Genomic DNA, 12,386 nt, shown 5'->3' with positions numbered 1-12,386 from the left:
GCTCATGGCCGGCGGAATTGCTGGGTCGGTAGGTCTAGTCCCCGTGGGGCCCTGCTTACCTATGCCACCTCGGGCACGTTAATGAAAGAACCTACGTTCCTTCAGCTCAGATGGAGATGGTGACTCCATCTCGGGACGGTGCCGAGACTCCACCGAGCTGATGCGTGTAATTCGCTGGGCACCCGTGTCCCGCACTTGGGAAGCGCTCAGTAAGAGGGGTCTGTTATCTGCTTGGCTTGCTCCTCCTGCGTCGAGGTGTAAGTTTAATGATGGGGGATGGGGTGCGGGGGTGGGGATATGCGGGCGCCTGGCGGGCTGAGGTCTCCTGGGCCAGCGGAGCGGGCCGGGCCGCTGTCAGCGCGCATTTATTGATGGCAGGTATTTGGGGAGTAATTGAGCGCGGCGGCCGGCCCGGGGCGAGAGTGGGCCTCCACGAGCAATTAAATGTGATTAGGCCGAGACCTTCGGGATCCAGCTGGGTGATTGATAACCCGGCCGCATTCCTGCCGGGCCCGCGACATCAAACGGGCGGCCGGCGGCGGGCGGGGCAGAGGGGCCGAGCGCGGGGACCCGGCCCTTCTCCGCCCGGCGCTGCCCTTCTCGCCCGCGACGACCACTGTTCCAGGGACAAAACGGGTGACGCGCCCTCCTCCCGCCCAGGGGTCTCTCCCTTGCTCGCTGGCCAGGTGCAGCAGGGGAGTGAAGGGCGCGGAAGGGACTTGGTGTCGAGGAGCCCCCTGCTCGAGGGCCCCCGCGCGCTCAGAGAGGCCAGGCCAGACCCGCCCTGGCCAGACTCCGGGAATCCTGCACGAAATCGCTGGACCCGGGGGTAGAAAGAAAGGCAACAGAGAAGCAGAAGGGGAGAAATAGGTGAGAGTGGGGATGAGAATAAATCGAAAAAGTAAAGATCTTGAGAGAGGCAATGGGGGAGCAAAGCGGCAGGAAAAGAAGAGGGAGGAAGGGGGGGGGGGTAAAAGAGAAAGTTGAGAATGGGAGTGCTAGAAGGAATTGCATAGATGGTGAGAAAGTAGAGAACAAGAAAAAAGCTGAAGATGTAAAGTGGAACAAACATGAAAAAGAATGAAGGGTAGGGACAGGGAAACAAAGGAGACAGCCCAAAAGGACAAGAAAGAGGAGATAAAGGGGGAGGGAAGAAGCCAAAGATGAGGTGGGGAAGGAGAGAGAAACAATGGGGAAACAGAGGAGGAAAGAAGTGAGAAGGGAAGGGGAGGCCGCGCTGGCCTGGGTCCCTCCCCAGCTTTACCCGTTCGGTCCCAGCCCTGCCTCCATCTCAGCCAGTTCTGTGCCCAGAGCCAGGCCCTGGCATTTGCCCCCATCAGCCTAACTCCCGCCCAACCCAAGCCCAGGCCAGCTCTTTCTCCCTCCAGGCTGAATGAGGGGGTCCCCACCCCAAGCCCAGAGTGATTGGTGGGCTGCCTGCACCCCAAGCCTGGACCCCACAAGCCATAAATCGCAAGTGGAGGTTCTGAGGTTCCGGCCCGTTGTCTTGGGATCCCTGGAGTCTCCCGGGCCAGGGAGCAGTTTCTGTCTGTGCTGACTCCACAGACAGGATCAAAACAGCATGAAAGAAATCAGAGCGAGAACGTCGTCGGCAGGAGCTGGACTTCTAAAACCCCCTTCCGCCCCCATAGGCTTCAATATTAAAAAACCCCCTAGGAGCCTCAGACACTGTATTAATTAGTGCAACCACCCATGAAAAGTTGGGTTTGGAGCGGCATTCTTTGCCCTGTGTGAAAAACCAAGTCTAATAAACAATTGTTAAGTTGGCCTGTTGCCGCTGGTAAATTACATAGCATTAAAAAAATAATGCTTTTCATATTAGGCACTAATTAAAGGTTGGGACAGCTTTAAAACAAGAGAGGGAGGGGGGAAATCAAAGAAAATATAAAAATGTTCTTTCAAGAGTTATGGGAGGTTAATAAAGTATGTCTGTTAGAGTGAGCCTACTTTGCCCCTAGCTACAGCCATGCTGGAGCCACCACAATTGGGTCTCAATAAGATAATGATATTCCTTTCTCTGCTATTAAAAGCCTCCCAGTGCAAACTTAAAATGATTTATTTAATTTAGGAAATTATGAGGTGTAACTTCAAAGCTCGAGCCGTTAGTAATGGAAAATACCAGGTTGTTTAAAATTATAATAATAATTGTTTGGAGGACTCAGGACATCAAAGTGTTTTCATCAACAAATGCAGAGGGGTCCGGAGGAGGTTGGAAAGAGTCAGGGGAGGTGGATGGAGTTTGGATTTGATTATTACGAACCTTATCAAGGCAGGGACTCAGGATTCCCGAAGCCTGGTCCTCTGTTCCGCTTTGAAGCGGGCTATTTTGGAAAGTAATTTTAACTGCTTTTTATTTAGTTTCTAGCAAGGAGGAGGGGAGGAGGGGGCGGCTGGGAAGTTGGGGGTGGGAGAGGGGTAGAGGGGTCCAGGAGTTGACAGCAGACTTTTCTTCACCACTCTCTGACCAATTTCATTAAAGAGGCCTACAGCATCACCAATCTGGAAATGTTTTGTTTTGTTTTGTTTTGTTTTTCTTACACTGGAGGAGGACACAGGCACAATCAACTTCACCAACTGGGCCCTGTGCTTTCGGAGAGGGGGTGTGTGTGTGTGTGTGTGTGTGTGTGACGTGGGTTCTTTTATAAATGGGGTTTATGTTTATTCCAAACCCAGCAGCAGAGAGGGAGTGGGGGTGGGGGAATGGCTCTCCAACCCGTGGCAAATGAGCGGCTTTTATAGGGAAGAATGGCCGTGGGAGTTTTCATTCGGTCAGACAAGGTTCTGCTCAAAGGCAAGGATCCTCTTTTCAGTCAGGTCAGGCAGACGTTTTACCAGTGCCTGCTCTCAGCCAGCCGGTCCTTTGCTGCCTACCTCCCGCGGGCCCTGCCCAGGCGCTGTCTCCGCAGGGCTGCTGTGGGGGAGCGGGGTGAGGCTGGGACCCAGGTCCCCAGTGATGGAGAAGCAGGCACTCAGTGGCAAGGCTCCCCCCTCCACTTTGCCCAAGTAAGGTGGGGAAGGGGATGCAGAGAGATGCTGCAGAGATGAGCTCTCAGGGTTTGGGAATCTGGGGAGCTCTAGAGACCCCTACATCACATCTAAGACAGCTCCCCCAGGGTTTGCCAGCCCTCATGCCCGCCACCAGGCTCCCGCTTAGGCCTGAATTCTGCTGTTGCCCCTTACTGGCTCTGTGACCCTCCTGAGCAACTTCTCTGAGACTCAGTTTCCGGGACTATAAGATGGCATCAATGACATCTCCCCCAGGCGTGTGCAAGGATTAAATGAGACTTTCGAGAAAATGCCTACTTCTGGCCACACTGAGCAGGAGCTCAAAGAAATGTGATTTCTTCTCCTTTCTTCCCCTCTGTCCCTAAAGCAGTGCTGTCTTCCTAGAAAAGTTTGGTGGAAAGCCTTGAACATATGGGAAGATGCGCAGATGGGTGTGCCAGGCTACTGGCCACCTGGGCGAGGATGTCCAAGGTCAGCAGCCCGCTGGCATCTTGGGCTTTCATTCTGCAGGCATGACTGGGAGGTTCCTGGGTGAGTCCCGGTCTTCCCACCGCCCCAGGTTGTTTGGTCCAGTCTCTGGAACTTCTGTAACGCCCGGCACACACCAAGCCCGAGTAAGGTGGGGACTCTGGCAACGCCGACTCAAAAGCCGGGCAGAAGTCTTGGAGGGAGCACCAAAGCCAGGCCCACCGCAGCGGGGGCCCCGGGACCTGTGGCTGTGGTCTAAGTCCTGACAATCTGGCCTCATCTGGCCTCATTCTCACTTGGGTCACCCCATCTACCTAGTAGCGCCCAGGGTGTGCATGCTTGAGCCCGAGGCACTTCTCTCTCTCTCTCTCTCTCTCTCTCCAGGACTCATTTTTCCTTTGGGATTTGAGGTGATTGGGGTAATGCACAGTCGCCCAGACCGTTTACAATCCACCCCATTGGCCACGCAGGTCACAGCCCCTATTCTCCCAGTCGCACCCTGGTTTGCGAAGCCCTCCTCACGGGGCAAGCTTAACCCGGAGCTGGAGTCTCCCGATCCCCCATCCGGGCTGAGATCGCCCGAGGCTGCGGGGTCCAGAGGCGCCGGGAAGGAAGCTCGGTGGACGGGGTAATTAGGGACCCAACTTGGTGGCTGATGACGAAACCAGGAAGGGCTTTGGCCTTTGGAAAACGCATCCCATAAATGAGAATGGCTGGATTCCGGACTGGAATTAGGAGTTGGGGGCTAGGGAAGCCCAGCGGGATGGCAAAGGCGAAAACTGGGGAGGTTCGGGACACTCCTGGGGCTCAGCTCGCGAGTGCATTGGTGGAGCAACAAAAAATGGCCCCCAGCTTCGGAGCAAGTCCCTGCGCTTCGATCTCGCTCACAGTCGAGCTGGGACATCTGAGACTCCTTGCCTGACGCCTGGGAGCTTTCACCCGACCGGGAAATGGAGTTTCTGGCACCCACCTCCAAAATGGGTGTCAGCGCAGTGAGAACGTGAGACGAAAGCGCCAGTCCTCGGTAGATGTCCGGTGCTAGTGAGCCCCTGAGCTCCCCACCGCTCAGCCTCCGCAGCAAGTTCTCCATTCCCTTCTGCCCGCGTTCCCGGGGTCACCGGGGCTTCTCATCGGAAAACAGACCTTCCAAAGGTATCATCATCAGTAGCCATTTATGATTTATTTGTGCAATAAAAAGCGGAATTTAAGATCCATCTTAGCCTCCCCCACCCATTGCCGATTTTTTTTTTCTTTCTAATGGTTATGTCTCAAAACTGAAGTCTGACCCTGTTCTGTACCCAGTGGAAAGGAAAGCTGCAAAGCAAACGGGACTTCAATGAACCACCTTCCCCCTTCAAACCGAAAAGAGCATTTGTTCGGGGTCCATCTCCTTGGAAGGAGTTAGGAATGGTAAACGGAATGCGATTTGACACACTCCTGAAAGGGCAGCAGGCATCCACCCCCACCCCCCCAACCCAGGGAATGCTTTTAGTTACAATATCCATTTGCAAAGAGCTATAGGTCCCTTTCCCCCAGTTTTAAATCTGTTGCTGTTATGGTTAACCGGGAGATTTCAAGTTCAAGATTTTCCCTTGATCATCTACAAACCTGCCGGATCCCTCAGCCCCTCCACTTCTTCTAAGCTCATCTTTCACCAGAGTTTGAAAAAGGAATAGCAATTCCACTTTTCCATGAGTAACACAAACTGCCAGAGGAAATGTTTCAAAGTATTTCGTTGGCTATTTTCAATCCACTCCCCCATCCCAGGCTGAATCTGCGCACAAATCTTAATTGATTCACACTAATATCATAATAAAAACCACTGGCCCCCTCCCCCAGTCTTGGTGGGTTTTTTTGTTTGTTTGTTGTTGTTTTAACTGAATCCAGCTAGGAACAGAGAGCCCCCTTTAAAATAACTGTCTTTGGACAAACTTTACTGCAATAAAACAAATGTTTAATTTAATTCAGAATAAGAGATAAGAAATAACTCTTCAATAAAATATATAAAATTATACAAGGCACCCTTTCAAAGGGATAAAAGTATACTGGGTGGTGGGGGGTGGGGGGAGATGGAAAGAAAGATGAAATACCAGGGAGCTAAATGGGCTGTTTGACAACACCATTTTTAGCAAGTCAAAACATGGCTTTACCCTCTGCCCCCAACATGTTAAAAAGTATATAAATTTTTCTAATAAGTTTAGCACATACAATAGGTACACACACAGAGAAAGCATGATTTTTTTTTTCTTTCTGGATCTATTCATTGTTTAAGAATATTTAGCATATAGGTAATGGTTACAATGTATTTATTTTTTTAAGCAGAGAATTAACTACACTCCCCGCCCCCACCATCACCTTTGCAGTGTGTGAGGACTGACTTGTACCTAGTATTTCACAGAAACCATCAATTCCCCAGGCTTGCTTTAAACTTTTCACTCTCCAATTATCTGAAATGGAGTTAAGCAACAGCCTTGAGAGGAATTAGGAAGTACTTCCAGGTCCCACCTTACCCTCAAGGCATTCTCAGGATTCTTCTCATCCCCCCTTTTATTGATCTTACAAAAAAAAAATTTAAAACTTTAACAATCTGTAACAATGTGGACAGAAGGAAAAATATAGGGCCACAGAGGGTAGTACCTAATGAGTTTTTTAATGCATGTAAAAATGCAAAAAACACGATGTGTCCTGGTCATTTTGAAGAATCTCTCCATCTCTACTTCCTATGCATCCTGTCTAATTCTAACCTTTGTTTTCCATAAGCAAAAGGCAATCATCACATCAAAATCACCAAATGTCAGCAATTTTTGCAAATTATTGGTCTCTCCTATAAGAAAAAAACAACTGGACTTATGCAGTCTCTTTTAGGAAAGTGATAGGTAGAAAAAGTATACATATGTGCATAATATAAATTTTGCCTTTCAAAATAATCTGCATTTTTATGGCTGCTGTATAAAAATGTCATTATATTTTATTATATATATATTTATATATAAAAACCACCAGAGCCAATCTTTGTGGAAGGAGAAGGGGGCATGTAGAAGATCACACCAAGAAAATGGGGCTTGGTGCCTCAGCCTAAACAACAAATTCGAACTAAGGCTGTGGCCATAGTTCTTAGGCCTCTTAGGGTGGAGCATGCATGCAAGGTTTGCAGAGCAGGCCTAAGGGCTTGGTACTGCCATTGGGGGGGGGGGGCCCACTTAAACAAACATCCATCATGGAGTCTATGGAGCTGGTGTTCCTTAGGATAGATGGTACATGCCATATCCAACTGGAGTCGCATAGAGTCCGACGGGTGGGATGGGGAGCACGGGTCTATGGAAAGGGTAGGAGGCTCCGTATATGGATGCTGCTTGCAGGGGCGAGTTGATGGGGAAAGGGAGGCTGAAGCCAGAGGGCAGCATAGGTTTTGCAGCCATTTTCAGCTTTTCTAGTTCGGCCTCCTGCAGTCTTTTCGCCTTGGCCCTTCGGTTCTGGAACCAGATTTTGACCTGGGTCTCTGTGAGGTTCAGAGAGCTGGAGAACTCTGCCCGCTCTGCAATGGAGAGGTACTGTTTCTGGCGGAACTTGCGCTCCAGAGCGAGGAGCTGGGACGTGGTAAAGGGCGTCCGCGGCTTCCGGTTGGTCTTGTGCTTGCGCAGGGTGCAGGTGGTGGGGCTCATGTGTCCTAGAGAACAGAGAGGGAGGGAATTAGCAAAAGTGGCTTTCTCCCAGGTATGCCAGCAAGGACCTCCCTCTTCAGCTTTCAAAAAGGGACTTCCAGTCAAATCCATATGGGAGGTGGGGGGGGGGGACGGGAGGAGCATATTTAAATGGCTAAATGGCTTTATTTAAGAAATGGAGTCTTTTTACAAAATATTTGGAAATTTCACAGTGTATGGAACTTTCCATATGGGAAACAACAGCTTTACGGATAATGGAACTAGAACAGCTATGAACCGACTTCAAGGGCGCTGGGAGTATTCTCTGCGAAACAAAACCCCATTTAAGTTCTCTGGTCTTTCAAATGGGGAACTGGGTTCCTGACAATCTTCGCTTCTCTAAGATGATGAGATAAGCCCGTAAGAAGAGAAGTAAAAAAGGGTCTTATTAAACTGGGTCAGTCCCCTCTCCACGTCAGGAAAAGCTGGAGTGCGCCAGCATATTTATGAAGGACAATCGTGCAGATAAAATTCTGTAGTACATTAATAGCATCTCCTGATCAGGAGCAGCCCCATGCAATAAACAACCGCAGAGCTGTCATCCCATCCAGTCTACAGATTCTAAAACCTGAACATCATTTTACAGATCTGGATGTGGGAGAAGTTTCTTGGCCGGGTGCTTCTGTAATATAAAGTTTACTAAGAAGGAGGACAAAATCAGCTTGCTCATAAATGTAAATGTCAGGGGAAATCAAGCTGCCTTGGAGCTGAGAGCATGTGATGACATTTTAGTCATCTCTAACCATTCTCTGGTTTAGAGCAAATGTGTAAATGATTAGTTTGTCACCAGAATTTAGAAAGAGGGAATAACAAGCAAAATAAAGGTACGCCAACCGCATGCAGACCCCGTATTTGAAATGGATTTGGTGAGAGGAAGTCATAGGACTGGGCATCCTTCTGATTCCACAACATCAACTAACTCGGGGGCTTCTTTTCCTCAAAGGGAGGCGGGGGCAGGAATGCAGAGCTGTGGGATAGAAGGCTAAACAATTAATTTTCTGCATTTGGCTTTTATGAGCTACACTAATTTTCCAAAAGCAGCCACAATAGTAACTCCGCAGTACTCATGGGGAGAATGTCGCATTTCTTGTTTAGTTACTTCGACGGCCCAAGAAAGAGTTTACACTTCATACTTGAGGGTGACACAGTAAGTCCCACCCAGCCTCCATTTCCAACAAGAAAAGGGATTCCTCCTAGTGACATTATTAACCATCACTGTAGTGACTAAAAAGTTAAGAGGTAGTAGCTTCTAGGAGACGATCAAAAACAGAAACCTGACAGAGGGATGGGGTACACAGAAGTCTAAACTTTTGCATATGCTAATCCCTAAATAAGCCAGAGAGCTTGGGCACCTACTTCTTGATTTACACATAAAGTACAACCCTGTCTGTTGATGACTCCCGGAGATCTGCTTCCACCCTTCACTAACCAGACCTAGCGCGCTGTTTCAAGGCACAGACCAAGCTCCTAGTGTCTATCCTGGATCCTGCTCGCTGTTTGCAGGAACTCTGTGCCCTAAACGGTCATCCCGGCTGCTCCTAGAGGGTACATGTGAACTAGGAAACCCAGGCTACAGAGATTACCCAAAATATCAAAGCCATAAAGCTAAGAGGCTTCCGCTCAACACTCCTCACGCCCCCCCACCCCCACAACCATTTTAAGTCAAAGAATGGATGCGATTATACAAAGCAAAACAGCTTCCTCCAAATAACAAACCTGGCCAGACCAGTGACTCCCTCCTGCCCCAGGCTCTGGTGCTAGGTGCTCCTTGGACCCACCATTCTAATCACACCGCTTCTGCTGCCCTTTCTAGGCCCAAAGAGCTAATGAACCACTTTGTTTTAAAACTAAATCCCTTCTCCAGAATCTTGGATTTTTATCATGGAATGTCAAACCCAGGGCCCCCCAAACACCTCCCCAAATTCCTCCTCACTGTGGGGGGAGGGGAGTGGTTTACAGAGCAAGAGGGGAATTGCCATCCCAAAACCCGAAGGCCTAGGGAAATGGGGATTTCTGACCTCTGGACACCGTTCCCTGAAAGACGAATCCTTCATGTGCTGATGGGCACATCATGGACAAATACTGACCCAGGCCTAGAAACACATGTGCACTCAGTATTTGTCCAACAAATTAAGTTCCTTTAAGTTTCTGAGCCTCTATTTCACCATCAATAAAATGGGTAATACTGTGCTGTGTGGTTCAGAGTACTATATTTTAGAATACTCAGAGCCCTGTCTACCACCAGACAGGTGATCATTAAATATTGCCAAGGTGTTTTTGTTTTTGTTCTGGGGTGGGGGGTGGGGGAGGGCTGTTCGTCAAGCCCAAACTCAGTGTGTGCTGATTCCTCTGAACTCTTCTGAAATGTCCTAGTCTGTTACCAGGAGGCCAGCTGCTGCCACACAGAGATCAGATAAGATAATACGGTGAAAAGTGCTATAAAGCACTGTGCAAACTTGAGTTTAAATTCTTTGAGTCCTTAATCTCCACACCCTTTGAATCTTTTGGAGTTTCTAACAGGGTGGAGAGCTATGCCTGAGGGGACAGCCATTGCCCCTGGGGTATATGGCCTTGTTTTGTTCACCAAATACTATGCATCTCAGTCTTGAGGGCTGACCCAAGGAAATGAAGGAAGGTGTGTGGGTCTCCCAGCTTTGGAAAAAGTCCCTGGGCAGACTCTTCTTTCTCACCTTTTCTATAGGTGCAGTGGGGGTAGAGAAATCTTAAAGGCCAGGAGATAGAAATAGAAATAAAAGGGGCTATAGGGAATGACTTCTCCAAATTGCACAAAGACCCAGACCCCAAAATAAGTGCTAAAGCTGGAAGAGAATCAATTCTCCTGGGCCTGCATGCCATCCTGCTTCATTGGCAGGAAGCGGCGTGCTGGTGTGGGGACCTCTGCTTGGTTTCTCTGGGGACAGGGATCAAAGATGGTCAGGACATCCTAGAGAGGAGCCAAGCTTAGACACCAGGGCCCCTTGCCCAATTCAGCCATTGCTGGTGACCTGGGTCAAGCAAGTTCAGTCCTTTTCAAGTCCAGGTGTCTGGGAATAACCACTTCTCCTGTGCTTCTCCCTACACTTGAGGATTCCAGTGATATTAGGATCTGGTGAACTAACGAGCATCATTTTGTGAACTCTCAAGCGCTGTTGGAATGCTGTTAATTATTACTATGAGCCGAGGGAGCCCTCGCTCTCTTCTGACCCTAACCCGCTCTGGGCGAAGGTGCTAGCTGCCAGGACAACAGAGAGACAGTTCCTCCCGGCCTCAGTCTCTGCCGCCATCCCTTCATGGGATCCTACTCGGAAACCCGCGGGACCCGGGGAAGATGATGATTTCTACCCAATACCGGGGGTTAGAATTCATCTAGTCTTATCTGTAAGAGGGCCCATCTCGCTGGGCTGGGAACTCTGAAAGGAGGTAAGGCACCTCCGACTCTGTATGGCGTATATTCGAGTGCTCATTAAAAGTGGATCCCTCTTCACTCTCCAGACAGAAACCCGCCGGACGGCGAGACAAAAATAAGCAAAGTGGGTGGAGCGCGGGGCTGAGGGCTAGAGAAGCGGGTAACCGAGCGACCCGGCAAACCTGCTGGGCTTCGCCCTTCGGAGACCGGCGAATCCTCCACTGTGTCGGACACTTTGCATGGCTAGGGGATCCCGAACGCGCGCTGCGCGGACCTGACCCAGAGGGTGTCTTGGCTCCCGCCGGCTCGCGGAACGCTGGGGACAACAAGCCACGAATCGCCGGCTCGCTCTCCCGGGAGCAGAGTGCAGAGGGGTGTCCGTACCCCCCGGCCTGGAATACTGGCCCCCTAGCTCCCTCCAGAAATCCGCGGACCCGCCTGTCCCTTGTCGGGCACGGACGCTCACTCACTTGGCGGCGGCGAGTATCTGCCGGGTTCCTGCATCCACGCGGCTCCGTCTTCTGAGTTTTCCGACTTGACCGAAGCGGTCTCGAAGGGCTTGACCAGCGGCCCGGGGCTGTGAGCTTCCCGGGCGCCGTGTCCGGGCAGCAGCAGTGGCCGCAGGGTGGCCCCGGCGGAGGCGCTTTCGGCTGGCAGTGGGGACGCCTCCTTGGGCGGCTTCTTGTCCGACATGAGCGCCTCCACGCTGAAGGGCAGGCTGGAGACCTTGACGCGGTGCTCCTCGGCGGCCCCCTCGGCTCCCCCGGGCCCCGGGCCCGGCCCAGCCACCATCGCCGGGCCCTCCTCATCAGACGAAAACAGGTCATTGCCTTTGGACGGAGAAGCCATGACTTCTCTGCCCTACGTAGCTCCCCGCGCGCAACTCCGCTGGCAACCCCGCAGCGGCGACTCAAACTTTTTTGGGGGGGAGACGGGAGGGGCGCGCCCGGAGCCGTGCCTTTCCTCCAAGGGGAAGTGGGAGACTCGGCTCAGCCAATCGGCGCCGGCTCTGGCGCTGACGCCACAGACGCTCGTCTCTGATTGGCTCTCCTGGAAGAGGCTGAGGCCTTTTTTTTTTTTTTTCCTGTTTGAAATAAATTAGGAGTTAATTACAGGAGCAGTCAGCAGAGTTGTTATTAGGCGATCCCTCAAGGGTTATAATCACGCCAAAACTGAAAAGTCCATGGCGTAATTAAGGCCGATTATTTAAAGAGGAAGTTCGCCGAGTCCCATTTCTTCTCTCTTTTGACCCCTTTTTAAAAAGGCACCTCGCGCCCATCCCACTTCCCCCAACCCCCATCGCCAGAGCACGTTTATAATCTACAACTGACGTTGCAAAAAACATTTGTGAAGCTCCTACTATACGCGGAAAATGGACTGACTTTACAACTTAGGAGTCAGCACTGAAAACACGGGCCAGCATCCCTGCTAAAAGCAGTAACACATCCATGAAGCTTATAAGAGTATTTGGCCGCTGGCAAAACTTCTACAAGGAAAGCTATTACCCCTAGAAGAAGAAACGGAGAGAGCCCAAGAGGTGGTCAAGAGGGGCTGGTCTTCCAAAGCTCCGACTGGAAGATTTAAAGCAGTGGCCCCCATCCCTTCCACTCGAAACAAAACCAGCATGCTCTTAGAAAAACCATCCCGCGTGTTTTCTTTCCCTTAAGTCTCCTCTCTGGGCGATACCCGGATCCGACCTTTTTCTCAGGACTACGTGTATTGTGTGTTCCTGCGTTTGTTTGAGCCTATGTTTGTCATGTGTTTGGGTGCCAGTGTTTGCCTTC

The 12,386-nt window shown here is 50.7% G+C and overlaps 1 protein-coding gene across 1 annotated transcript; it reads right to left on the bottom strand.

Moving 5' to 3' along the window:
• Window positions 1–5,427: 5,427 nt before the first annotated feature.
• On the bottom strand, window positions 5,428–11,540 carry MSX2 (msh homeobox 2). The gene is made up of 2 exons (XM_059174336.1): window positions 11,073–11,540; window positions 5,428–7,162 (listed from the first exon to the last, which is right to left on the bottom strand). The coding sequence occupies exons 1-2, from the start codon at window positions 11,449–11,451 to the stop codon at window positions 6,738–6,740; spliced, it is 804 nt and encodes a 267-aa protein (XP_059030319.1). The 5' UTR covers window positions 11,452–11,540; the 3' UTR covers window positions 5,428–6,737.
• Window positions 11,541–12,386: the final 846 nt, after the last annotated feature.

Source organism: Mustela lutreola, chromosome 5 (genome assembly GCF_030435805.1).
Source record: "Mustela lutreola isolate mMusLut2 chromosome 5, mMusLut2.pri, whole genome shotgun sequence".
NCBI classification, from domain to species: Eukaryota; Metazoa; Chordata; class Mammalia; order Carnivora; family Mustelidae; genus Mustela; species Mustela lutreola.
Note: the sequence above shows the minus strand (reverse complement) of the source record. Positions and strands in the feature narration are given on the sequence as shown.